At 40.3% G+C, this 27,681-nt stretch overlaps 1 protein-coding gene across 3 annotated transcripts in view; it reads right to left on the bottom strand.

Moving 5' to 3' along the window:
• PTPRG (protein tyrosine phosphatase receptor type G) overlaps nucleotides 1-27,681 on the bottom strand; it is a 704,217-nt gene that overhangs the window by 287,411 nt on the left and 389,125 nt on the right. For all 3 annotated transcript variants that reach the window (XM_026679640.2, XM_026679650.2, XM_087954524.1), the window contains exon 4: nucleotides 23,217-23,365. In XM_026679640.2, the coding sequence (XP_026535425.2) occupies nucleotides 23,217-23,365 (149 nt within the window). The remainder of the gene's footprint in view (nucleotides 1-23,216; nucleotides 23,366-27,681) is intronic.

The following is a 27,681-nucleotide window of genomic DNA, read 5'->3' as shown; positions in this document are numbered from 1 at the left end:
GTCCTGTATAGATGCCAGAGAGGCATTATTACAGTTGGCAGGGAAACAAAGAATTTCCTAGGCTAATCCTCTGACAGGTTGAAGAGAAGACCTTCATGCCACATGGCTAAATTCTTCTGGAACTGCTTTTCCATGGGACATATGCTGTTTTGGAGATAACAAATCAAAAGGTGCTTTTTGAGCTCAGATCACTAGTGTCATAATTGCTAGGATCAGAGGGAATACATTACCAATGACAGCATCATTAGTGTATAATAGGCATGGGCATAGAGTGGTCCACCAGATATTGTTAGAATGTAAATCTCAACAAACCTCCCCACTGGATATTCTGGCTAGAAATGGAGATTAAAGTACTGTTAATGTTAGATCAGGGGTGTGAAACTCACGTTGTCACGGAGTCCTCACATGACGTATCAGGACTCCCCCCCCCTTTGCTAAACCAGTCGTGGGCGTGGCCAGCATGTGACGCATCTGGCCCATGGGCCAGGAGTTTAACAGCCCTGTGTTACATAATCATCACTGCCTTGTTTAACTGCCATTCAAAATTGAGAGTGTAAAAACAACACCATTGCATCAATCCTTGCATTTACAACTTGCACAACTCCACAACCAGTGTGCATTTAGGACTTACACCATCCCAGTATCATGTGAATTCCACCATTTGGGTGCTTTACAACCAGCTTTGGACAAGCAGAGGTAATGAAGAAGTAAAATAGCCACAATCATGCAATGTCTTGCTTGATGGCCATGACAAACTGCTTCATGACCAAATAAATGGAAGTTATAAGCATGTCATAGTCCTGTAATTTTCCACTTAGCAAGCATGACATATAGCAATACAGTTGTCAGACTCTGTTTGGTTGCTAAGCAAGGACTACCTGTTATACACATTGCCTACACCTGCAATAGGCAATCTAATGTTTTCCAGATGCTTTCAACTTCCATCAGTCCTAGCCAACATGGCTAACAAGTAGCTGAACGGTAATCCAAACATTTGGAGGGATCCATTTCCTTTCCTGAGACTGATTAACAAGGACATACTTTTGCCCCAGAAGTCTTTAACTAGAGTTTCCATTAGGATGGTGGATCAGATATCAAAGGAAGGAGAAACAAGATCAACCAGAAATAAACACAGACCTTGTCTCCCATTGAAGCTAAATCCAGTGCATTAAACCAAAGGCTTAATAAGAGAATATGGGTTTAGCAGAAATTTGGGACCATGTAGATTAACCAGTAAAAAAGGACAAGAGACCTGTTTGAGAAAGCACACACTTTGATGAAGTTGAGGGCAGTAAACTGAGGCATGAAAATGATGGAAAGCTTTAAAATAAAAGTTGCTAGCTTCTTTCTGCTATAGGTTGTGCCAAATAATCTAACTAGCCATCTTATGCAGTTGGTATATCCTGTTCATTGTTAACTTCGTGCTCTTGCAAGCATCACTGTTCTAGTATATCTTATTCTATACCTGGCATGCATTTCAATCATTTGATCATCATCCCATTATAAATGAAAGACATAACTCTCACTCAGCAAAACATTAAATTGCAAGTTGGATACCTTAAGTAAAAAGCTAAGGGATGAAGAATCAGATGATTATTGTTGTAGGGAAGAATAGCAGAAACGTGAAAGCCTGTCAAAATTTGTTTGTGTGTGTGTGTGTGTGTGTGTGTGTGTGTGTGTGTGCGTGCGCGTGTGTATTGACAGGCTTTCACGTTTCTGCTATTTTCCCCTACATACATATATATACACATATAACAAGCTCACATTACTCCGAGAAGCACAAAGCTGAAGACACAAGCCTGAAGATGACAAATGAGATTTTGTCGAAACGTCACCAAGATACTTCCAATTTTACACGGGAGAAAACCCGAATAACCAAAGATCCACACATTTAACAATATATACATATACATATACACGTGGTGGCGCAGTAGGTCAGCAGTTAAGACACTGGACTTTTCAGCTGGAAAGCTGGCAGCCCAGGTTCGAGAGCTGAGTGCCATGCGATGGGATGAGCTCCCATCCTCACCCCAGCTCCTGCCAACTTAGCAGTTTGAAAGCATGCAATATAAATACATAAATAGGTACCACTACGGTGGAAAGGTAACCGTGCTTTGTGACATCATGCTAGCCACATGACTGTGGAAATGTCTTCGGATAGCCCTAGCTTAATGGCCTTGAAACAGAGATGAGCACCATCAGCAAGAACTAGCAGAGTAAAATCCGCAGGGACTCCTTTACATACATACATGCAGGGGCCATAGCCCACAGTTGCATAATGGAGGGAGCAAGAAGCTCAGAAAAAAGACTGTCCCTAATGTCTCAGGTAGTAAAGAGAACAGTGGGAGATTTCTACCTTTTAGACTTGCAAGATTCTATTAATGTAGTCTTACAATAAAGGACAAGTAGCTTAACTGTATTTCATGTCTGGTTTATCCGGGAAGTCTGACATCAATTTTGCAAATTCATACTCTCTTCCAAAGAGAGTAATTTCAGGAACAGCCTCCAATCCTCAAGAAATTCTGTTGTCTGCTGAGCATCTGGCTGCTAGAAGGTTGCAACACCAGCAGCAAGTAGATGCACAGATTTGCAGAATACCGTTATACTACTAATACAATAGCTGGAATATAATTTGTCTCAACCTGCATTAGCACAACAGATGGCAGCTCAACCAAGGCTACTGTACACCCATGGGAGCTGGGTGGAGGAGTTAAGGAGAGTCCTTTCTGAGGTTCTTTTTCCATCCATTATACAGCTGTGGGCTGTGCCCTTTCTTAGCTGGCTATTCCTGAGGCAACACCTCTTCCTCCTGTTTATTTTATTTGTATTTATTTTATTTGTCAATTGCTTACAAGATAATAGGTATAAGGATAAACTTAGTTATAAATACATGAAATGAATACATATAAGAAAAATAAAAGAAACAAAAGGAGAGGGACGGTAGGCACGTTGGTGCGCTTATGCACGCCCCCTAATTGGTAGAATCCTACCACTGATCTGCATAGATTATGCTTTTTGGCTTCATGAATGAGTAGGATGAATAAAGCATCATTTCTTAACATTTGCTACAAATTGGGGAATCTGCATTGTTCCTCTCCAAACAAGCCAGAGAAAGAAGACATAGCTTGGTTTTTCCCTTTTAGACTAAGCCATAGAAATCCTGATTCACATTAAGCAAACCATGTTGGAGCCACCCATAGCTTGTTGGCCCTGCCAAACATCAAGAGGAACTAGCAGACTGGATGGAAATTATATTATGGCTTAGCTTGCCATGAGAACTGATGTATACTATATGCAATCTTTTGGAACTTGGGGTTGTATTACTCAGCTGAAACAAGTAAAAATTAACTAGAGAAGGGAATACAATTTTAGAGATAAAGGAATTTTTTATCCAGTGAAAATCTTTGATTGTCAGGTAAAGCTTGCTGTAATGTGATAAACTTATGATAAGGTCAATGAGTTCTGGAAAACTGTTCTTACTAATTATCTGATTTTGAAGTAAAGCCAACGCTTCAACTTCACATCAGCATACATGCACGCTTTCTTCTGCCACTGTCTCAATTGTTGCAGATGTTCCTTTGAATATAGAAAATGGAGATGAAGAGTGATAGAGCCCTCTGTCATATTTCTCATTTCTCAAATCAATCTCAGCATTCATCACCTCTAAAAGGGTAGGACAGCTCACTGAAAAGTCTTTAATTACTATTTGCCACAAGTGCATGTAATTTTCTTTAATACTAATCAGGATAAGATTTAGTAGGAAAGTTTTTTTTTTAAAGCACCCTATGTGACAGCTTCCAGAAAAATGAATGCATCTAATAGATTTAATTATTTGAAATCAAGCTGACAAAAGAAGGTTAAGAGGCAACTTAGTTATTGTGGATCAGGAGCTGCAAAAACACTTGTAGAAGAATTCTTTTAAAAAGATGTAGTTCATCCCCCAAGCTTTCAGCAGATTAAAATATATCCATGCTATGCTAGATAAGCACGACATTCATTCCTTGGCATGTAATGGGATATTTCCTGGTGAGATTATCAACATATTGGCAGACACTGAAGTGATTTCTCAGACAAAGTATCTTTAATGACACTTAAATAATTTTCAGGAGATATTTTGGCATGACCACTATCAAATGACATCAATTCCAGATTACATCACTCATCTTTAGGGGTGGGGTTGGATTTTGTCTTGAAGACATCTGATATCTTGCAAAGAGGGTGTCTACATATCTTTTCTCTCATTTTCCCTGGGTCAAAAAAGAAGAGGAATGATGGGAGCAAGGATGGTGCTTCAAAGCAGTTTTTAATAGGAAGCTTATATTTCTCAGATCAGTTGGGTTAGGGGATTCTTGCCCTATGACAGGTTCCCCCAAAATTTTGCACCAATAGGATATTTGGATATTTTCATCAAGGATAGCATGAACACTCTGATCAAAGGGCTAACATCAGCGAAAATCAGAAAACATCTGTTTACCAAAAAGCAAACTGATGTTCCCCAGCTCACTCCCAAAATCTTCTCTAGCATTCCAGTTCAACTTTGTCCCTTTTCCCCCCTTCTTTTCTAAATGAGAAAGAAATACTATTCCCAACTCACTGAGCTCTAAGGTTTTCTTGTAAATAAACATTATGCTGGAGATTGCTACCTTGTTTTGTAGCATAAGTGTTTCTATTTAACTGATTTAATGAGAAGATAAAAAAAAAGATTTAGTGGGACAAATAGTGTGACGAATATCATGGGAAGTGTTCGCAAGTCCACTGGAACCAGGGGTGGGATCCGACGGGGTTAACTACCGGTTCGGTGATTTACGAGGTTCGGTGATTCATGATGTGCTTCCCTGGTGCGCGCGCCTGTAAATTGTCATCAGCACGCTGCGTGCAGAGACACAGCCTTTCAAAAAGCACTTTTTTTTCCTGCTTTTTAAACTGCAGCTGTGCCTTGCATGGCAGCTGAAGTTGAAAAAGCAGGAAATAAAGGTCAGGTAAGAACCCGGGCAGGTGGGTGGGCAAAAACATCAGCAGACATAGAATCGGTTCTATGTCTGCTGCTCTTCAGAGCTACCGCTTCTACAGAGGTGGACAGAACCGGTAGAAACCCACCCCTGACTGGAACCCCCAGGGACTATATTGGTGACCCAAGGACTACAGTCTTTGGACTTAGCGTCATCTCAGACAGAGCACAATGCTCTGCTGTTAAGAGCTTCCAGGATAAGCTTCAATGCTAAGAAAAACAGATGCAAGGCATAGAGAGAAATGATAACTGGTGGCTGTTCCAGTTATTTGTACTTAAATTCAATACAAGCTAATTTACAGGTGGGACAGATTGCACCAAAGGTTTCCTGCAAATGGCTACTACAAATCTGGAATAATTTAGACTTCAAAGTCAGCATGATATAAGTCCATGTTTTAGGATCTAAAGAAAGAGAACAACACAAATGATCACACAATAGTTGTCCTGGTAAATTAGGCACAAAGGCAGTTTAAAGGCCTCCTTGAATTTGTCACTGCAAACTTTCCCCGTTCATAAATTCAGGACTTCAAATTTACTTCAAGGATTACATCACAATATGTTTACTATTTTAAAGGGGATATATTATTCAAAAATTGGACTTTCTTAGTATGGCAACATGCAGTTGCCTAAATTTTAAAGAAGGCTGACAAGGTGATGAATTAACAGGGAAAGGTGTCTGAAGTCTATTCTACAGAGTCTAGAATCAACTCTAGTCTAATGTCCCCCAACCTCTTGGGCATTAGGGACCAGTTCCATGGAGAGAGAGTTCCACAAACCAGAGGGGCAGGGTCTTTTGTGCTGCCTGCATCCTGTGGATGGGCTTTGCTTGTTTGCACGGACTGGTTTTTGGCATGCCATGGACCAGTGCCTCTGTGGATCCCTGCTCTAGTCAACAACTATAGTTGGGTCAACATGGGCAAAGAATGCTTTTCAAATTATAATAGGTTTCAAGACCATTATAGGTATAATGGCACATTCAGTGATGACCACTGAATGCCTCTGCACCCCTTGTCCTGGGAAATGGCAGGGAAGCAATATTCTATGTTAGTGTTTCTCAACCGTGGAAACTTGTAGATGTGCGGACTTCTACCATGTTTCCCCAAAAATATGACCTACCCCAAAAGTAAGTCCTACCTTGATTTTTACATGTATACCCACTATAAGCCCTGCCCTCAAAATAAGCCCTAATTAAGACCCTGTCCACTCTACGGTGCACGGGTAAAAATTAAGCTAGGGTGGGGATGGGGTGGTGGTGGAGCTGCCCTACTACTTACCTTCGGACAGTTGCAGCCAGGCCTCGCACACGCCTACACCTGCCTTGTCAGCCCATTTCTTCTGCAGCTGGCAAGGCTTACCTGAAGGCCTCTGTAGCTGTTAACAGAGGTCCAGATTCATCCGGAGCTCTGTTATTGGCTGTGGAGGTCTTCAAGAAAGCCTTGGTGGCATTGCCACCCGCAAAGAAGTTCCTGACAGTGAAAAAGAGGCCGAGGGTGATATGCGCAAGTGAGATGAGTCAGTGGACGACATCCACCACCTCAAAAAATAAGACCTAGTGCCTTTTTGGTGGCAAATATTTATATAAGACAGGGTCTTATTTTTGGGGAAACATGGTAGACTCCTAAAATTCCCCATGCTAGTTAGGGAAATTCAGGGAATTGAATACATCTGCAAAATGTCAAGGTTGGTAAGCTCCATTCTATGGTTTTCAATTGTTTTCTACATATACTTCAAGTTCCACTAAACAGAAAGGATCCATCTAAACACTTATTTAAACATATTTAGGACTGTTCTTGCTTAGTCATATCAGGAGTTACAGATAAGCTTGGAAGAATCCAAGCAACTGTAATGGTCACTTTAGGAAAGGAGTACATATGTGAGTTTGCCTTCTCCTTGATACCTCCTAGGTATTCCATATTTTGTCTTTAAAATATTGTTAATATTCAGCTATATTTTTCTAATAATTAGGATTGTAAAGTTTTCACTGCTTTCTTTCTAACAGTGAAGGGAAGCTTTCCAAATCAAATGTTACATTTTCTTCAATATCCTGAAAAAGCATATCCACTGAGATTCGTCATTATTGAAATTTATTTAAATGTAATTGATTAATCAGATTCAGAAGCACCAGGTGATTAATCAACTAAAATCCTTTAATCGGTTGACAACCCTACTAATTACACAAATAATAACCCTAGAGCACATTTATGTGGGAGGAGACAGATCAGATCAGATTGAGAGATTTAAAAAAATGATATTTTAGCATGAACTATTCAAAACGATTGTGTACGTCCTAAAAGTGTTAAGGCTTTTTAATTGTAAGGCATATAGATTTAATATCGATATATTAATAATATTGAACAAGAAAATAAATACATTTCTCAATAGTGCCTGATTTGTACCCATTTTTATTAAAGTTTTATTTCATGCTTGTTTTCAGAACAACCTATTTTTAAAGCAGCAGCCTCTGTGTTACCTCTTCCTTTCCACTAAATAGTTTATACGTTCTTTCAAATTCTCCATCCTCCCTATTGGTTTTCCCCCCTCTTCAGAACAGCTCTTTCTAAAAGGAGCTTGCTATCAATGTCCCCCATTGCAACAATCTCTCTTTTTTTATTACACTTCCTGAGCCCAACAAGACTTTGATAAAACTAGTAGAAAATTGGAATTAGGTGAAAATGAAATATCTAACGTTTAGTATATCTTCATTCCATAACTGTGGCATCATAGCACTGACATACAGCTCTAACATCTAGATGAACCTTAGGGGGAAAAGTAAACAGCTTCATCAATGTCAAAATGGCACTCTGCTCAATGGATAGATCTTTTTAAAAATAAAATTCTGCAAGTACTTTGACATCTGAGTGACTGAAATCAAGTTACCTCTGGCAAGCATCAAAATGACAACACCATAAAATAGACTAAGATGTTCTTAGTGAGTTTACATGCAACTAGTCTTGCTGACTGTTGGCACATTTCGACGACAGAATATCATTTTAGGACACACACACCCCCATTCTGACTTTCTTTCAATTATCACAGAAATGGAAAGGAAGGAAGGAAGGAAGGAAGGAAGGAAGGAAGGAAGGAAGGAAGGAAGGAAGGAAGGAAGGAAGGAAAGAAGGAAGGAAGGAAGGAGATAATTAAATGTTTCTCTAATGGAAGTTGAAATATTCTGCTGTATAATGGAACCTTTACACTAATGGAATTACTAATTAAAGGTTCAACCACTTATGTAAGCACCGATAGAAGAGAAGATTTATAGTTATAGATTTATAGCTCAGAGTTGAAATGAGAGGTCCTTGGTGCTCTCTAATGCAATAGCCACTATATAGGACAAATAGACAGAAGAATGGCAGAGCATATCCATGAACACCAATTAGCAATCAGAAGACATAATGAAAACTCCTTAATTTCACAACACATGGACAAACTTAACCATATTCAACTGGGAAACTGTGACCACCTTAGACCAAGCCAAGTCCAAAACCCCTAGAGAACCCCACAAGCCTAGCACTCTGACAAATTAGCCATTAATAGGCACATAGACATAAACAACATTTACATACTGTGTAAAAGAGACAATTAAAAAGAAGGAACAAAAAGACCGAAACACCCTCCCACTAGCAATCAACATCCAGATGTCAGAGATTAACATCAAGATTAACACCAGGCCAACAACCAAGAAGTAAACAATACCCCAACCAAGGAAGTGTGCCAAAAAGTTAACAGTAAACAGCCCAACCAATGAACCTCCAAGACCATTTCCACCAACCCTGATACAGCAGGCCACGAGAATATAAATTGAAAGCAAATCCCACTCCTTACTTGTACTGATGATATTACCTAGTTTGGATAATGAAATGTCTTCAAGAAAACAACTAAGCCCAGAGAGCACCAAGGACCCTTTTGTGCAGAAGACAAAAGTATTTTCTTGTTTTACTGGAGGTCTTATTAGCAGCTTAGCAACATATTTGAGTAGCAAAATATAATGTAATTGGGATTGCTTGTTTTGTTGTACAAAAATCATATTTACCATTATTTTATCATATAACGGTAAATTTAGATGAACTATTCTTTAAGATAAGGTTAATACACCTAAAGTTCAAGAAAAGCAACTCACAATTAGTCACAAGGGATAACAGAAAATTCAATTTAAACTCCACCTTCTTCATGGGAGAAGGTAGAGAGGACAAAGTACTTCCCTCCTATAGAAATAGGGTATGAGCACCTGTTGGTCTACAGCAGAGTATGAAGCTATCCTAAGTGCAAGAATAATTAAGCATAAGCTCAACCCTGAGATAGAGGAAGAGAAAAAAAAAAACACTAAAAATAAAAAGGGGGAATTCCTGCCAGGCTTTTAAGAATCTATTATTATATCATATAGCAATAGAGTTTTAGCAATTCTTTAGCAGATCTGTTTCCTGAAGGACTTGTGGGGAGAGATCAAGAGGGGAGGTAGATGGTTGGAGAGGAGAATATGTATTAGTGGGTCTGTTTGTGTTGTGTTGTAGGGAGTTTTGAGAATCCTTTGAGCTTCTAAGCAGCCTCTAAAGCATTTATGTTATGGTGATGTGTCTCCAGGGTCATCACGGTGGATGATTGAAACCTGGTTTCAGGTTGGCATCATCTGCAAATCTAAGACAAGGAAAACCAGGGGAAATATTATTGTCTGGGAGGTTATTTATGGTGGTCACTGCATTGTAGATAATCATATATGACTCTGCTTGTGAAACTGGGCACTAGGGAGCCGTTGAGACAGCTGTTGCCATAATCATCTCCCAAGTGCATAGCTGTTTCCCTGCCTAAGTTGTTTGATGCAACTGGGATTGGTAACTGAGTTTTTAGATTGATGGTTCTGGGGAGCTTCAATCGGTCTTCTCTTGTAGTTTGGGAGTTCCCAGATACCATGAGATCCATGGGCTTGTCCCAGATTATCAAGGGTCCAAATACAAATGAATGGTCATATGCTCAGTTTGGTTTTTGTGGGGGAGCATCAGAGTTGAACAGATCACAGCAAAATAAGATTTGAACATCAGATCTTGGTATCTATCTAATTAACAGAATTAATGTCACGAAGGGCCCTGGCCTGCATGCTTCCTAACGATTAATACACCTGGGCTCATTCAAACAATCTCTGTCATCTCTATTGGACCTATCCAGCCAACGTTTGTGAATATATTCAAGTGCCTATATCCTCAAGATGCCTTGCAAACTCTTCCTAGCAACCAACTCAGTAGTGGGATTCAAATTTTTTTTACTACTAGTTCTGTGGGCGTGGATTGGTGGGCGTGGCAGGGGAAGGATACTGTAAAATCCCCATTCACTCCGCACTCCTGGGGGAAGGATACTACAAAATCCCATTCTCTCCCCCAACCCATTAACCTGCTTTCCAGCTCCGTTCTCCTGTCCAGGCCAACAAAAGAAGACCCAGCCGATCAGCTGGGACTCATTAGGCAGAGAATAGATGGGGGGTGGGGCCAGTCAGAGGTGGCATTTGCCAGTTCTCCGAACTACTCAAAATTTCCGCTACCAGTTCTTCAGAACTGGTCAGAATCTGCTGAATACCACCTCTGAACCAACTAAATGTTCTTGTCCATTATTCCTCAGCATGGTGGCTGTCTAAGGACGCAATAAATGCAGAGAAATATGTTTGCTAACTCAGCTTTTAAGTAGACTCTTAGATTTTCCTCTATCTGTGCTCCAAGAATTTTCTTTCTCATCTGATCACCGTAGCCTTTCCACTTTCCCTAGCAGTATTTCCTGCTGCTTTTAAATCTAAATTTATTTTCCAGTTTACTGAAACTGAAAAAAAAAGAGAGAATATGGATAATTTAGCAACTGATCAATGAGATTCTCCTATGGTAGATGCTGTTCACATAACGCAACGAGTTAACAGATGTGTGGATGTAACTACAACACTCCAAGAGCTAACCAACTAGCCAAAGCTGGCTGGCTAGAGTTCAAATTCTTTCTCCCATTATATATTATGAAAGTCACTGAGCTAAATGGGTCAGGATCTTCTGGACATGATCATGAAGTTATTTCTCTCCATTTGCCTTTTCTGTTCAGTTGCTTCCTTCTGGAGCAGAAAAGAAATGATTCAAAGGAATATTTTAAAGTCATTTAAGAAGCCAAGCCCTCTCTTTATTCCCTGCACAAGCCATTTTAAAAATAATTTTACAGCAATGAAAGTGATAGAAGATAATAGCTGTAGCTCAGGGTTGAACTGTGAGGTCTTTTGGTGTTCCCCCAAGCTTGGTGGTTTTCTTGCAGACATTTCATTACCCAACTAAGTAACATCAGAGCACTGATGATGTTATCTAGTTGGGTAATGAAATATCTACAAGAAAACCAACTACAAGAAAGCACCTAGGACACAACAGCAATGATAAAACCTAGCTAGTTGCTCTACTTTCTACCATAACTTTAATTGGATAACGAGGTGGGGTGGTATAGAATTGATCTATTATATTTTCACTGGAAATGGTAATGAAAATTTGCAACAAATTATTGTAATATAGGTAGTCCTCAACTTATCGTCAATCTATTTGGAGTTATGAAATCCTCGGAAAGGGTACTATGTAGCTTGTAAACCCTCCCAGCAATCATAAAACGTTATGCTCTTCTCACCTTCATCCCTACGGTGACCTGTGGTTCATTTGTATGACTGGTACAGTATGCCGTGATTATGTGACTACAATTTGTGATTATTATTATTTTTGCCAGTTCCCAGAATTTTTTTGCCAGTTTCTGGCAAAAAAAAATCCCCACCCATTTTAAAGAATGGATTTGGAGTTATGACCACGAATCCTTGAATGACTACATGATTTGGACTTACAACTGCATGATTTGCTTAAGAACTACTGTAAAAATGACAACAACAGTCAATTGGTCACGTAGGTGTCTCGACTCATAACCATTATAACTTAGGACCAAAATTCTGGTCCCAACTGCAATCGTAAGTCAAGGACTATGCATATATTACTAGCAGGAAGACTGAACCAAAAGGTTTCTCCTTCAAATCTCACACAGCTTCCCCATCACTGTACATGAAAGTTACATTTCTCAGTCTGGTGAGAATATGGGATATTTCCATCTTCCAACAGAAGAATCCCCATCTCATGCATAGCAGCTGAAATCTTCCTGCAGTTCAGAAACAGCAAGGGTTATATAGATTTATCACAGAAAATTAGTCTATAGCAGAAACTTTAGTTTACTTTATTGTCATTGCACCTCGTACAACAAAATTAAATACCATCTTCAGTATACATTATGACTGAAAATAAAGACAAACACACATCCTTCACATTCTATACATTGAATTGAAAACCCCTGATATTGCATTAATATTGCCCTATACAGTAGAATTCAATAGAGTTACTGCCCTGGGATAGAAGCTGTTTTTCAGCCTATTTGTCCTTGTTTTTATTATCCTGTATTGCCTGCCAGATGGTAATAGTTCAAAAAAAAGGGTTCCCAGGATGAGATGGATCTTTGAGAATGTTTTGAACTTTCTTAAGGCAGCGGGAGCTATAAAGCTCTTCCAAAGAGGGGAGAGAGCAACCAATGATCTTCTGGGCAATGATGTTAACTCTCTGGAGCGCTGTCCTGTCTGCCACTGTGCAATTGGCAAACCATACAGAGGTGCAGGAAGTTAAAATACTCTCTATGGTGCAGCGGCAGAACTGTCACCAGCAGTTTCTCATTCAGTTGTTGTTTTCTGAGAAGCCTCAGCTAGTATAATCTCTGCTGGGCCCTTTTGACCAGTGCTGCGATATGAGCACCCCAGGCAGGGGTGGGATTTAACTGGTGTTACTACCGGTTCGGTGACTACGTTTTGCTGCACGCGTGTGTAAAAAACCTTAAGCTGTGCCGCCCGGACAGCTGAGCAGCGCTGCGCACAGATGCGCAACATTTGAAAAGTCACTTTTTTCCTGCTTTTTCAACCTCAGCTGTGCCGCGCAAAGTAGCTGAGGTTGAAAAAGCAGGAAATAAAGGTCAGGTAAGAGCCCGGGCGGGCCAAACAGCAGCAGATACAGAACCAGTTAGGTGTCTGCTGCTCTTCGGTGATACCGGTTCTATAGATCCAGGCAGAACCAATAGCATCCCACTCCTGACCCCAGGTCAGGTCCTCTTTTATGGTAACACCCAGAAACTTAAAACTGGCCACTTGCTCCACTTGCTCTTCATTGATAAGCAAGGGCTGGATGTCTGATATATATATGTGTGTGTGTGTGTGTGTGTGTGTGTGTGTATGTATATATATATATATATGTGTGTGTGTGTGTGTATGTGTATGTATGTGTGTGTGTGTATGTATGTATGTGTGTATGTGTATGTATGTGTGTGTGTGTGTTTATGTATGTGTGTGTGTGTGTGTGTATATGTATGTGTGTGTATATATATATATATATATATATATATATATATATATATATATATATATATATATATATAATTTTCTTAAGTTTTCAGGTACTACATGTATGGCATTCAGCTTTGTTGGTATTTCCCGTCATTGTAGTTGTGCTTTAAAGTTGCAGCAACGTTGGCAGAATCTCATCTGCCGTCATCAGGCTTCTGTGTTGTGTTTGTCTTGAGTCAGACTTTCACAGCCGTTCAGTTTTAAATTTGGGGCTAGCCTACTGCTGTGCCAGAATGGTTTTTTTCTTCATCCTGATTGGTTGGGAGTGTTGGTCTGTGTTTATTGGTCTTGGAGTTTGCTGTGTTCTGCTTGATTGGTATTTCTAATATCTTCTGTCTGTTTTGTGACTTTTTTTGTCTTGATTGGCTGGCAACATTGTGTTTCTGTATTGGAGGCTTTTAGTGCAGCTTGGCTCCGAGTAAATGGACGGCTCTCATTTATTAGGAAGCTAGGTTTCATCTGGGTGCCTGGTTGGGGTGTGATTGAGCTGGAGGTATCGGGGGTGTGTGTGTGTGTGTCTGTTTGTGCCCAGGTGTTTGCCTGGCTTGTGGTGTGGAGATTTTTTTGTTTGTGAGTGCAGGCTTCCAAATAATTGACAGTCTGGTGGAATCATCTCTTCTATTCATGCTTTCAGGTATTTTTTCAATCTCTATGGCTTCTCTGATAATTCTGTGGCTGGGGTTTTCTATAGTGGCTAGGGTTTTGGTGCCATTGAAGTCAATGCTATGACCTGTTGCTTCCATGTGTTGGACTAGACGAACACAATACAGAAGCCTGATGATGATAGATGAGATTCTGCCAAAACGTTGCTACAACTTTAAAAGCACAACTATAATGACGTGGGAAAATACCCGAACAAAGCAATATATATATATATATATATTGCTTGATGGATATATATTGGTTGATGGAGTTCAATCAAGAAATGACAACACAGCCAACCTCCCCACCAGTATATATAGGGAGATGGCAGCTCCGATCATGCTTTGCTCACACAAGCACAAAGCCGAAAGCACCAGCCTGAAGATGGCGAGTGGGACTTCATCGAAACGTTGCCAAGATGCTCTCAATCTTACACGGGAAAAGACCCGAACAAGCCAAGACCTGCATACCTGTACCCGTGAAAAGTTATGTGCCTGTGGGTTTGTGCATGTTACTGTTCTTTTTAAAGGTTTATTTAACTGATTAAATTAGAGGAGTGAGGAATAACATCGGCTCAATGTTATTTCTGCAGCACCAAATCTTGGCTTGGTAGGGTTGTCTGTGCATCATGTTTTTCCTGAGAAAAGCTGAACTATTCCTCGACTAGTTCTTAATTAACCAAGCCAAAGACATGATCTAGACATTAACATGCCTCCAAGATGGAATACAGAAATCATTTCAATGCAGGTCCTTGTTAGATAATCTAACAATTCAAGTCATTTTAAATCAAAGGATGAAAGGATTAAGTCTTTCACCCTGGGCTGCAATGTGATCCTTGGAACAAGATTCTCATTTACTTAAGTAAATTACTGTACATTATTCTAAAATAGCGTTCACATTATAACTGACAATTAAATCATCAACACAAAAGCTCATAAATGGCTGAAAGCTCACCTCAAATAAACACAGCTTCTGATTTTTGCTCATCATAGACATAATCAGCATCTCGCGTGGAAATGAAGCAGGCAATCAGCACCAATACAACTATGCTCTAGGCCAGGGGTGTCAAACTCAATTTCATTGAGAGCCACATCAGGATTGTGTTTGACCTCAGGGGGCTGGAGTGGGTGGGGCCAGGGTGAGCGTGGCCAGCTTGACGTCACTCGTGTTGGGGTGCCTGTGCTGGCCCAAGTCCTTTGCCAGAGAAAACAGGTTCCCAAGCTTCGTTTTCGGCTGCAACAGCCTCCTGCAACCCTCTGCCAGCAAAAATTGAGTTCAGGAGGGCCACCCATGGTTCTCACAAGCTCCGTTTTTTCTTGCAATGGCCTCCTGCAACTCTCTGCCAGTGAAAACGGAGCTTGGGAGGGATGTTTTTGTTGGCATAGGCACTGCGGGCCAATCCTTTGTTGTTTCTAGGGCAGACCCACGGGCCAGATCTAAGTACCCTGCAGGCCAGATCCGGCCCCCGGGCCTTGAGTTTGACACCTCTGCTCTAGGCACATTGCCGAAATAATTACAAGTGAACACACTGTGTCCTTTTCTACAAATATTCTTTTGCTATAACATCAGAAAGAACTCTTGTTATTCTTAACTAGGCATCGCTAACTGGGTATGCTGGATGCAGTTCCCACAGTTCTCAGGCAATGGAGCTACTGCACCACTAGATGCTACCAGGTTAAGGAACCGTCTTCAGAGTTTTGCAGAAATCAACATGTTTCTAATAAAAGAACTGGAGATTCTTCTCAAGCTTAGCAAAAGCTAATTTAATACCCCAGCAAATCCTTTTTATTCATAGGCTAGCCCAAAGGGATAAAAGTGTGGAATTTCATTTACTAACTCAAAGTTACCAAACAAATGTTGGTTACAGACTCTTCGTTTATAATTTTGAATTAAATGTTTGATAACCCATCACTTATATCTGGAGGCACTTAAAAAGATACGAAGGCATAATTGATCTGTTATGCTTGGAATGGGCTAAACGGTGAAGGGTTTTCCCGACAGTCGTGTCTGACTGTAGGGCATGGAGCCCTTCTCCTTTTCTTGGCTGAGGAAGCTGTGGCGGTGCTGTGGTCAGAATGCAGTACTGCAGGTTACCTCTGTTGGCTGCCTGAAATTTGGCAATTGGAATCTCACCAGGCTCAAGGCTGACTCAGCCTCCCATCCTTCTGAGGTGGGTAAAATGAGGACCTAGATTGTTGTGGGCAACTTGCTGACTCTGTAAACCACTTAGAAAGGGCTGTAAAGCACTGTGAAGCAGTATATGACTCTAAGTACTAGTGCTATTGTCTGAAGACAGTTTCCGTGGTCATGTGGCTAGCATGGCTATATGCCAAAGGTGCACAGAATGCTATTACCTTACCACTGAAGTGGTACTTATTTGCATGCTTTCCAACTGCTAGGTGGGCAGGATCCGGGGAGAATAATGGGAGCTCGAGTCTCGAACCCTGGCTGTTCGCTCCCCAGCTGACAATCTCAGCATCTTTCATCCCTGAGCCATCATGCCCCCTATGCGAATGGGCTATAAAACCATTATTTAAGCTATATTTCAATGTCACAGTACTAGAAGCATTGTTGAATAGCTACTTTCTTCTACAGCTAGTTTACTGGGATTAAATCCAGACTGGCTTGAGCTTAGTTCCCAATGGAAAATATGAAAAAAAAAAAATCATGGCCATTATAGTTCTGTTAAAATCAACGAAAACCTACTCAGTCTGGATATACCTTCACTATTCTGCACTAACAATGATCATGTTTGGCCATTGTGAACCTACAGTTTTCCTTTTAAATCCAACCATCACAGTTTATAATTACATGTTTAATGATCTTGTATGCTCTGTGAAGCCAAATGTGCTTGTTGCACAAACTAATGGCAGCACAGTCATGAACCCAGGCGAGGTAAACACAGCAGGAAACAATATCTCAATCAAGGAACTACCACTTTAGGCAAACAATCAAACAGCAGCCTATTCAAGGAACTACCAAGAAGAAAACAATATTTCCTGACAGGACAAGCCACTGTATATAAACAAAGAGCAAACCCCATTATCTTCTAAGCACTGATGATGTTACCTAGTTGGGTAAGAAATGTTTGCAAGGAAATAACCAAGCTTCAAAAGCCCCAAGTACTCCACAATTCAACCCTGAACTACAAATATTCTCTCCTATTCATAAATATACTTTGTCTTCATTCAGCAGGGGTGTCAAACTGGCGGCCTGTGGGCCGGATGCATCACATGCAGGCACGCCCACCCCAGCTCCACAAATGAGAAAAATTTTGCAAAATGTCACATGAGGGAAACGTGACATTGCGAGTTTGATACTCATGATCTAAAGTAATATGAAGCTAGTAAGACCTGTGGTGAGATATGTTGTGACTCTAGAAAGAGTGCAGAGAAGAGCAACCAAGAGGACTGGAGGCTAAAACATATGAAGGACGGTTGCTGGAACTGGGTATGTCTAGTCTGATGAAAAGAAGGACTAGGGGAGACATGATAGCAGTGTTCCGATATCTCAGGGGCTGCCACAAAGAAGAGAGAGTCAAGCTATTCTCAAAGCACCTGAGGGCAGGACAAGAAGCAATGGGTGGAAACTAATTAAGGAGAGAAGCAACCAAGAACTAAGGAGAAATTTTCTAACAGTTAAAACAATTAACCAATGGAACAACTTGCCTCCAGAAGTTGCGAATAGCAATAGCAATAGCACTTAGACTTGTATACTGCTTTATGGTGGTTTACAGTCCTCTCTAAGCGGTTTACAGAGTCAGCTTTTTGCCCCCAACAATCTGGGTCCTCATTTTACCCACCTCGGAAGGATGGAAGGCTGAGTCAACCTTGAGCTTGGTGGGATTCGATCTGCCAAATTGCAGTAGGAGTAGCTTGCAGTACTGTACTTTAACCACTGTGCCACTGAGGGTCTAACCACTGTGTCACTGAATGCTCCAACACTGAATAGATTGGATAACCATTTGTTTGAAATTGTATAGGGTTTTCTGCCTGAACATGGGGTTTGGACTAGAGCAGCGGTCACCAACCAGTGGGCCGCGGTCTACTGGTGGGCCGTGAGAAAATTTTGGTGGGCCACAGAGAAATCTCACCTGCAGACCACCCCCCACAAAGCAATTAATCCAGGCTGTGCAGAAACACAAGGCTGCGCCGCCCACATGGCCCACGGGAACCCTCCCTGCCCACTCACTCCTTACCCGGTAAACTTGCCTGCTAAATTTCTATTTTTCCTTTTTCCAACCATCATCTGTTCTGCTGTGCTGGGAGATTTAGATTAGCTAGGAATCAGGAAATGGTTGGATTCTTGCTTTCTAGCTAGTCTTTAGATCTTCGGCTCTGCTTTTAAGTACAGCCAAACCTTAGGACTGAAGGTTTGCTTGCAAGCAAATTCAGTGCAGACTCACGGCAAGCAAATTTGAGAGACTGAGCTAGCCGATGGCAGATAGATAGATTATTGAATGATTCTGTGAGCAACTCAATCTGCCTGCTTTGCCTGGTTTTGGGTAAAAGTTGCTCTTTTTTTAATAAAAAAAATCAATATTTACATACATGGTGTGTTGTGAGTTAATTTTGTGAGTTTGCTTGGTACCAAATTTTATGAGTTTGCTTGCAAGCAAATTTTATGTGACAGACTGAGCTAGCTGATGGCAGATAGATAGATCTTTGAATGAATCTGTGATTCTGTGAGCAACTCGATCTGCCTCCCTGCTTTGCCTGATTTTGGTTAAAAGTTGCTCTTTTTTTATAAAAAATTCAATATCTATATAAATATTCATAATATTTACATACAAGCCATGCCCAGCCAGTCACATGACCACCAAGCCACACCCACAAATTAGGCCACACCCACCGAACCAGTTAATGGTCCCTGGGATCTAAAATTATGAGTTTGGTGGTCCCTGAGGTCTAAAAGGTTGGCGATCCCTGGACTAGAGACTTCCAAGGTCCCTTCCAACTCTGCTATTCTACTCTACTCTACTCTCTACTCTACTCTGTTCTATCATGGAATTGTATAAGGCTACTGCAAAGAGGGTGCATTCCTTAATCACTCTTTATTGAGTAAGTTGCATAAAAGTTTCATGTCAGCAAAGCTAACTAAATGTGGGATGCTGGAAAGGACAGTTTGCAGTGGATGGCCAAGAGGCCTTAAGCAATATGTTGTGGAGAGAATCTTATAAATTTGACACAATAAATGTTATTGTATCAGTGCCTTATGGAACAATAAACCTACACTGAGCCTGAAATGTTAACATTTAAAACAGTCCTTCCAATCTAGGATATTCTCACTGACTTTTATTATACTCAAATGAGGGGGCGGGTGGTGTACAAGGTTTTAGAGCAAGAGACTGGCTAATTTTTCCAAGAGGGATGTTGGAAGGAAAACTACTTCTGGCATTCCACAGGTTTCCTTGTTGCCAAATTTGGCTTTTGATATCTGTGTAAAAAGATGTTTCCATCTTCCATCTGCAGAGAACAGGGACTGGAAGGAAGGGTGTTCACTTTTTCATTTAAATCCCTTTCCTTCCTCGAAACAAAACATAAATCGAACATGAGTTCACAAGACTGACATTTTTCTCTTTATTTTTTTTCTTCTGCTTAAAAGATAACAGCTATCCGATAAATGCTTTGCTTTTGATCCAATCTCTCTGCAGAGAACGTAATGAAAAGGATGTTCTCATATATCCTATCCCCCTAATTTAACATATAAATCACTTCCAAAAATATGATCCAGATGGGCTCGAAGGAAGGAAACCAATTAACTCACACTGCCTTACCATCTGACACATTACTTGTGATAATAAAAAATACAAACAACATGGTCAAACAATAAGGTTCTATCTTACACCTGACATTTCCAATTAGTTTTAGAATTCAGTGAGCTCTCCCGCCTCCTCCTGTGGCAAGCAGTCTCTTTTGCGGTCCATATTAGCTCCATATTTACAGTGGGGGGGAACACCTTTGCAGCTGAAGTAGACTTATTGGCATCTTCCAGTGGAGCCTCTTTGGAACTGGCACACACCGTCCACATCTGGTTTCTCCATTAGATTTGCAGCACATTTGGTTTTCCAATGCTCCGGTAACCGAGACACTGCCAAGCCTGGAGGGTAGAGGTCTCACGGGCAGCCTGCAAATGTTTGATCTGTGCCTGTGGACCACTGCTGATTCTGATGCTTTTTTCCTTTCGATGGGTCTCCTAGAAATACAGCCTCTGGCATTTGGCAAGGCTCTGATTGGCAGGGAGGTTTTCACAGTGAGATAATTAACACTACAACCAGACCCCTGCCTGTTGAACGGCAAAAAAAGAATGCTACAAAGTTTAGAGTTGTTGCACAGAATACTATTATCCAGAATATATCTGGGGCTCAGTTTCAGAAGGAGCTAAGGGCCAATTGAGCCATTAAGGACATTGTTCTCTTTTCCCTGACTTTGGAAAGAATCATTTAACTTACCTTGTCAGAAATAACACAAATATTCCTCAAGAAGAGGTGACTGTGAGCTAGGCAATGCAAGTTCATTATTTTTTACTACCTTAATGGCTATTTTAAGTATTTTATATGGCTTATGTTTTGATTTTAGGCCTTTTCTTTTACTGTAAACCATGGTAGTCAGTGTCAGTCAGTTAAATTTTTAAATATTTATAGATGAGGGTTCTTTCAAGTCAGATTTTGACTCAAGCAACTGCCTAGACCAGTCTCTGCAGTTTTCTTGGCAAAGTTTTTTGATAGTGATTTGTCATTGCCTCCTTCCTAGGGATAAAAGGACTGGCCCAAAATCACCCACCTGGAGTTGTGCCTCAGGTTTCTAGCCTGGTGCCTTAGCTACCACACCAAACTGGCTCTCAGTCAATCTTGGCAATTCTTTATCAGGAATAACTTTATTCAACAGAAGACTCCCAGGCGCAACTTGGATAGATTCAACTGTTTACTGAGAGCAAGAATGAAGCTGATACACCACAGAATACAGTACTCTCTGCTTCAGAGTTTAATCTGAAACTATTTCTTCCCATCTTGCCAAACAGATGCACTTGAGGGCTTTGTGAAGTAACTGTACATCACCCAGAGTCACTCTGAGGGTGAGATCAGTGTTACCTAAATTTGACAAATAAAGAAATAAAGTGTGTTTACATAACTGTTCACTCCAACCTGGAGATTTTTGGTTGCCAAGTCACCATACCCAACTCTTAGAGATATAGATAGATATATGATAGATACTGTATATGATGATGTGTGTGGGGGAGGGGGGAGGGAGGGAGGGTGAGGGAGGGAGAGAGACTGAGACTGAGTGAGTCAATTTTCCAATCAAGTGCTACTTTCCAGACTGGTTGAATTACAAAAAAAGAACAAAAGTTTTTTCCTCAACTATGAGGAAGTCCACAAGGTTGGTGACAGCTACTCCAAGGCTAGCTATTTATTATTAACCTGCAGAGGGATTCTGAAAATTGCCATCCAACACACTAGAAGGCCCTAGGTTGAGAAAAGCTGGTATAGAGTAAAATAAAGTTGTATGTCCAGTTCTCTTGCTCAGCATCATGCAAGACCCAGAAAAGGATACCTTATTTCTGGATATAATATAAGCAAGGTTTGGAATAAGGGAAGTGCTGTCTGAAATCGGAGGGGTTGGGATTAGCCTAGGTCTTCCATACTGACATCTTTCATCCCTGGGGAAGGTTGCAAGTCCCCAAGGATTCTGCTGTAGGCAATTTGAAGATAATGTGGATAGCAATTCATTTTCTGTTGGAGTGCTAATTAGAATACTGGATAGATGTAACATATGAACTGGGTCCCTTCCTGCAAGAAAATGACATTAAAATGTATACCTCCAGGCGTGACTTTCTCTCTGTTCCAGAAATTATCCTTAGTTTAAAACTCAGCTCCTAGGTCAGTGATGGCAAACCTTTCCGTCCTCGAGTGCCAAAAGTGCGTGCCAGCACCCATAAGGCAATGCACACAGGGGCCCCCATGCCCCCTGTGCATGCGCCCATGACCCCTGCATGCATGGTGACATCGGCGCATGTGTGTGCATCTCCTGCATGTGTCCTGCCCCCACACATGTGCGGCAGCTACCCAGCAATCAGCTGGCAGGTGGCACATGCGCCACTATCACGGTCCTAGGCTAACCTCTAAAAATCTCCAGTAAATCACATCATGCTTCTTCCTAAATCCTATGGAATTTATCATAGTAGCAACTGTCTCCTACCACTGAAGATGTACAATTGTCTCCTACCACTGAAGACTAGATTATTTGAATCTTTTTTTTAGATAACCCACCTTCCTATATCTAACACAGTTCATATCAGTTACACCAAGTCATCCTATGTCTGAATTTCGCTCTGTGCCAATGATTTAATCTATGCCAAGAAGAATTTCTTTTAAATATATATATAGCAGATGTTCTGGATGTAAAATTAACATTCTCACGGGTCTTTGTCATGCCCTAGCATATAACTTTTATATACTGTTGTTGCTCTCTAGCACCATCTAGTGGCTGGATGGAGAAACACACCCCAACATATGATCTTTATATACTGTTAATGTTATGTAGCCCCATCTATTGGCCGGAGAGACAAATTCCCAGTGTATTGTTTGAAGCTGACCCCACCCTTTTGTCCATCAGCCCACGCTCTCAAAACAAGTGCACACTAGGAAGCCAGACTCCATTTCTTCTAGCACTTGGAGAAGGCAAAAGCACAAAGAAGAATCCATCTTAATCTGTAGCAAATGGTTATCCAAGGACACTTCCCACACACAGAGCATCAGCTGGTGAGATTTAAATTGCTTGTATTTATTAATTGTTATGTTCAGCAGTGACTTAATACTGTCTATCTTGTATTTGGTTTTCATTTATATATCCCTATTTTCCCCAATTTCATCATAACCTGTTCTTTCAATAAAGCATCCAGATCTATGCACACGGTCTGTTTTATTGGATAGGTGGGGTTTAGCTGTACGTCGAGCTGTACACAGACTAATGTGTAGTGAGGACAGAACAGTCTTCCTTCATTGTGAAGCATAATTTCAGTAAAATAACTTCTTTTGTGAAAAACAAAAGAAAAAGTACACAAATCGTACTGCACATTTTTAGAAGAAACTCAGATCAAAGCAATATTTTTCCCTATTAAAAATGGTAACTTATTGTGACCAACCTCAACTGGGAATCTCCTCCCATTGATGCTATGCTCTGAACCAGCAGATCCATTACTCTGGCCCCAGTGAAATTCAACTTTTTCTGCTTTGAATCTTCCCGGTAGTCCAGCTCCGCTGATGAAATAATCATCCTTTAGAAGGATGGCAACTGGAAAGAGAAGAATTTTTTTAAAAAAGGTCAATATTGATTTATTTATTTTTTGCCGTAGATATCATACACACATTTGTTATCATTTCACAAACCATTTCTGAAAAACCTTGCCCCAAAGACTGCAGGGAATTGCCCAGGCAGACTGTGAGTATTGGACACAATTGAAAAGAAGAAGAAAAACATGGATCTAACATTTCTAATATAAGAAACTCAATTTTGCTTCTCGCTCTGAAGTACAGATAGTCCTTGACTTACGACTAATCGTTTAGCAACCGTTCCAAATTGTGATGGTACTGAAGGAAGGGACTTATGACTTGTGCCCAAACTTATGGCAGTTGCAGTGGCCCTGTGTTCACATAATGGGGCTGGACAGCCTGCTCACACTTATGACCATAGAGGCAATGCAATTTCCCCTATTTGCTTATCTCTCTCTCCTTCCCATCTCAGCCACCCACCTGTCTTGGCCCACTCCCTGACTCCTCCCCTTAATTCAACAAGATCTTCTCACACCTTTAGATTTCTCAGGTATGTATTCAACAAACGTACAGGACTAGGAAGATTATTTGGCAGAGAACTCTAGAAAGAAAACAATCTGACACAGCAAATAGGGCTCTCAGAGGATCTTCTACACACTTACCCCAGCAGATAATTTTCAGGCCTTTCTGCAGAATTACAAAGTGAAGAAAACAAGGTTGAACTCCAGCACCTTGTTATATATGAAAGTCCCACTGAAATTACACAGCTATGCGCAGTTTGCCATCTTGACTTGGGAATTAATTAAGCCAGAAAGTTAATCTGCCTAAGAAGCAGTTGTGAGAAATCTTGTTACTACAGATCACTGTATCACACATATGCACTAATTTGTGTGTGCATGCATCCTAATGAATTGATGCAACGAAGAATACTACAGCATGGTGTATATACAGTGCATTTTTGCACTGTGCTTCCATAAAATGGGATACAGTTGTTACAAAGATATACCTGCAGACAGCTAAAAATAAAATTTCTGAATGATACATGCACAAATAACTAGATAAGATTGAATGGAAAAAGAACAATTTGGGGTTAAAAAAAGATTCAGAAGGTAGCTAAATGAGTAAGTGAGCCGTGGTGGTACAGTGGTTAGAATGCAGTATTGCAGGCGAATTCTGCTCACAGCCTGGAGTTCAATCCTGATGGGGCTCAAGGTTGACTCAGCCTTCCATCCTTCTATAGTTGGTAAAATGGGGACCCAGACTGTTGGAGGCAATATTCTGACTTTGTAAATTGCTTAAAGAGCACTGTATATACTTAGTATATACTAAATTGCTTAGACAACACTGTATATACATACCTCTATGAAGTACTATATAAGTGTCATGCCCCAGTTGGAGTCTGACTCCGAGGGAGAGATGGAACAGCTGACAGAGAGTGGAAGTGTGGCTCCAGTGGTTGTGGAGGAAACTGGGGAAGGGCACAGGCCAGATGGGCATTCAGAGGAAGACCCAGGCCCATCCCCTCTTCATCCTAGGGCATGCAGGGAGAAGCGGATAAGGGAGAAATGTGAGTGGCGTGGTCTATGGGGGAGGAAGGGGCCCTGATCCCCTTCATGGGCTGCAGCTGGGAGACTATTTAAAAGGACAAACTGTGCATGGCAAAGTTGCTGGAAGCAAAGCATGCATTATTCTTGTCAGAGCTTATCTGTGTTTTGGCTTCCTCCCAACTGTGGTTGCTGCAGTTATCTGGTAGAAGTCTGCAATTAATCATCCTGCCCTGCTGTATTAATTCCTTCAGTGTGGTTTGTGTTGTTGTTTTTTATTTCTAATTAACTTTACTTTGGGTTCAGACTGCATTTACTTCCTCCATAGACTGTTTTCTTTAAGAGTTTGATATCCAGCCGAAGATAATTGGACATTGGGGTCAAGTTGGAGGCATTAAAGGGACTTTCTTCTATTTTTGTGACTTGGTTATTTTTGTGTCACGCCCCAGGTCATCACAATAAGTCTAAATACTATTGCTATCACTAAATGTGGACCAAGACTATTCATAGCAGCTTTCCTAAATGTTCTGAATTCTTTATTTCATCTCTGGAAGTGTTCTATTTACAAAGGATGTACATAGGATATATCTACATAGCACTTAAGAATCTTAGATACTAATACTATTAGGACAAAATGTACCAAAATATATGGGGAACTATAGTTTTTGCTGGCCAATTTACTATTAATTGTACAATCTAAATAATCTGGAGAGTAACCTGATTGATTGATGATACCTTCAAGTCAATTTTGAGTCCTGGCAACTTCTTGGCAAGCTTTTCAGTAGGGCTGAAGATTTTCTTCCTAGAGTTGAGGGAAAGTGACTAGCACAAAATCATCAAGGTGGTTTTGTGCCAAGGTGGGACTAGAACTCAAGCCTCCCAGTTTCTAGTGTGGTGTGTTAACCTACACCAAAGTTGCTCTCTCTTGGCAATTAGGTACACATCTGCATGTACCAATAGTACCTACAATTAATTCATTAAGAAAACAAATAAATAATGTGACTCAGTAACCTTATTGACTTTCCAGGATCATTCCCTAGCCAGCATCTTTCTAGATCCAAGCGACTGCTTTGTCTAGTTCTTTGTCTTAGATTCTAGATCTAAGATAAAGAAAAAGCACCACAAAGAACAACAGTTGGTTCTGAGCTGTTCTATAATAACTTCTTTATAAAAACATTTTCATAACAAATAAATATTCTGAAAAGGGTTTTCGAACGTTGAGAACCAGTAGGAATAACATATTGACACAAGTTCACAAATAACAAAAGTTCACATATAATTATTGCATAGGCTGAAATACCATTTGGCTTATCTGAATCCAGTTTGGTTTCTTAAGAATAACATTAGGAACAGTTTTGTTGTTTGACTAATGGAAAAATACCTAGGCATGCTATTATAAATTAAATGAATTAAAATATGGTGCGGAGATGAAGGTCATATATTTATGCAGCATTTTTTGCAGATTTTCTATGTCAGAATGAAAACATGTATTAAAACGGAGGTAAACCTGTGTATGGATGAGGAGGAAAGAAGCCAATTAAAGAGAGGTTTTTCCCATCTTTCTTTTTAAAGGTGACATGTACTAGGAAGCAAAAAGAGACTTAAAGAGGGCTTTTCCCCACTTCTTTTTAATGTGTGACAAACTAATGGACAATCCCATAAGAATATAGACTTCTCTGAATCTGTTACAATGCACAGCGGGATTCAGCTGCATTATATAAATATTTGATGATCGCTAAATCATTTATGGCTCTGTCAGGGGTCATTTTACTTGTTTTAGATTAATAATTAAAAGGATAATTAGGAGAATGTATAATCTGAAATGTTCATCTAATTGTTCATTTTACAGTTATCTCTTATTGGGTTTTGTAGAATCTCTCTCTCTCTCTCTCTCTCTCTCTCTCTCTCACACACACACACACACACACACACACACACACACGTCTATGCATATCTGCCTGCACCTTGGATGTATCTTTTCTCTAGTAACACTATCTCCAATATTTTACAGGCATGAAATATTCCTGGAATTGTGCACTAATCTATTTGCAGATGCACCCATCAGGTATCATTCTGTGTATTAAAAGTGGCATGGATTATCTGGAGAATTTTTTATTGTGCCATAAACTTCACAAAAAACAAAAAAACACCTGGGTTTTCTTACAAAGATCAGTAACATGACAGGCCCTATCTTCCAGTTTATAGAAGACGTGAGACACAAGGAAAAAAATGAAAATGCAGAAAATCTAAAAGCAAGTTCAGACACCTATTTCAAAATTCCTGTTCTTTTTTGTTTTTTGTTTTTGACAAGTGACTTTTGATAGGTGACAGTTACAGCGTGTCTCCTGAGTTCTTCCTTCAGGAGAAGGGTGTGAAAAATGAAAACAAGGAGTTAGTCTGACAACAACATTCATTGTAGCCAATCCTATATTTCTACATTTGGAACTTGGGATCAATTAGGTGTTATTTTTTATATATATATTAGCCATTGCCTGGGCCAGAACCCATTTCAGACTCTATTTCTGAATTAAATTGAATAATTTTTTTGGTTTTAGAGTGTCTGGTTCTCAATTTTGGCTAACTCTCCTCTAACCTTGGGTCACTGAACTTCTGTGGGATGGAACAAAAGAAAATTGGAAAAAAAGTAGCTGATCTCTCAGAAGGAGTAATACGAGTGTCCATTTTTAATTTTTTCCCCTGGCAGTTTAACAGACTCACCGTCCTTCGATGATGGTGAAGTGTGAACCAAATAGGAAAAAAATAGGACAACATAAAAAATTAACACATGCCCTCT

Source organism: Notechis scutatus, chromosome 2 (assembly GCF_049901735.1).
Source record: "Notechis scutatus isolate UNSWTSFEM ecotype Mainland chromosome 2, rNotScu1.2, whole genome shotgun sequence".
Classification (NCBI taxonomy): Eukaryota; Metazoa; Chordata; class Lepidosauria; order Squamata; family Elapidae; genus Notechis; species Notechis scutatus.
Note: the sequence above shows the minus strand (reverse complement) of the source record. Positions and strands in the feature narration are given on the sequence as shown.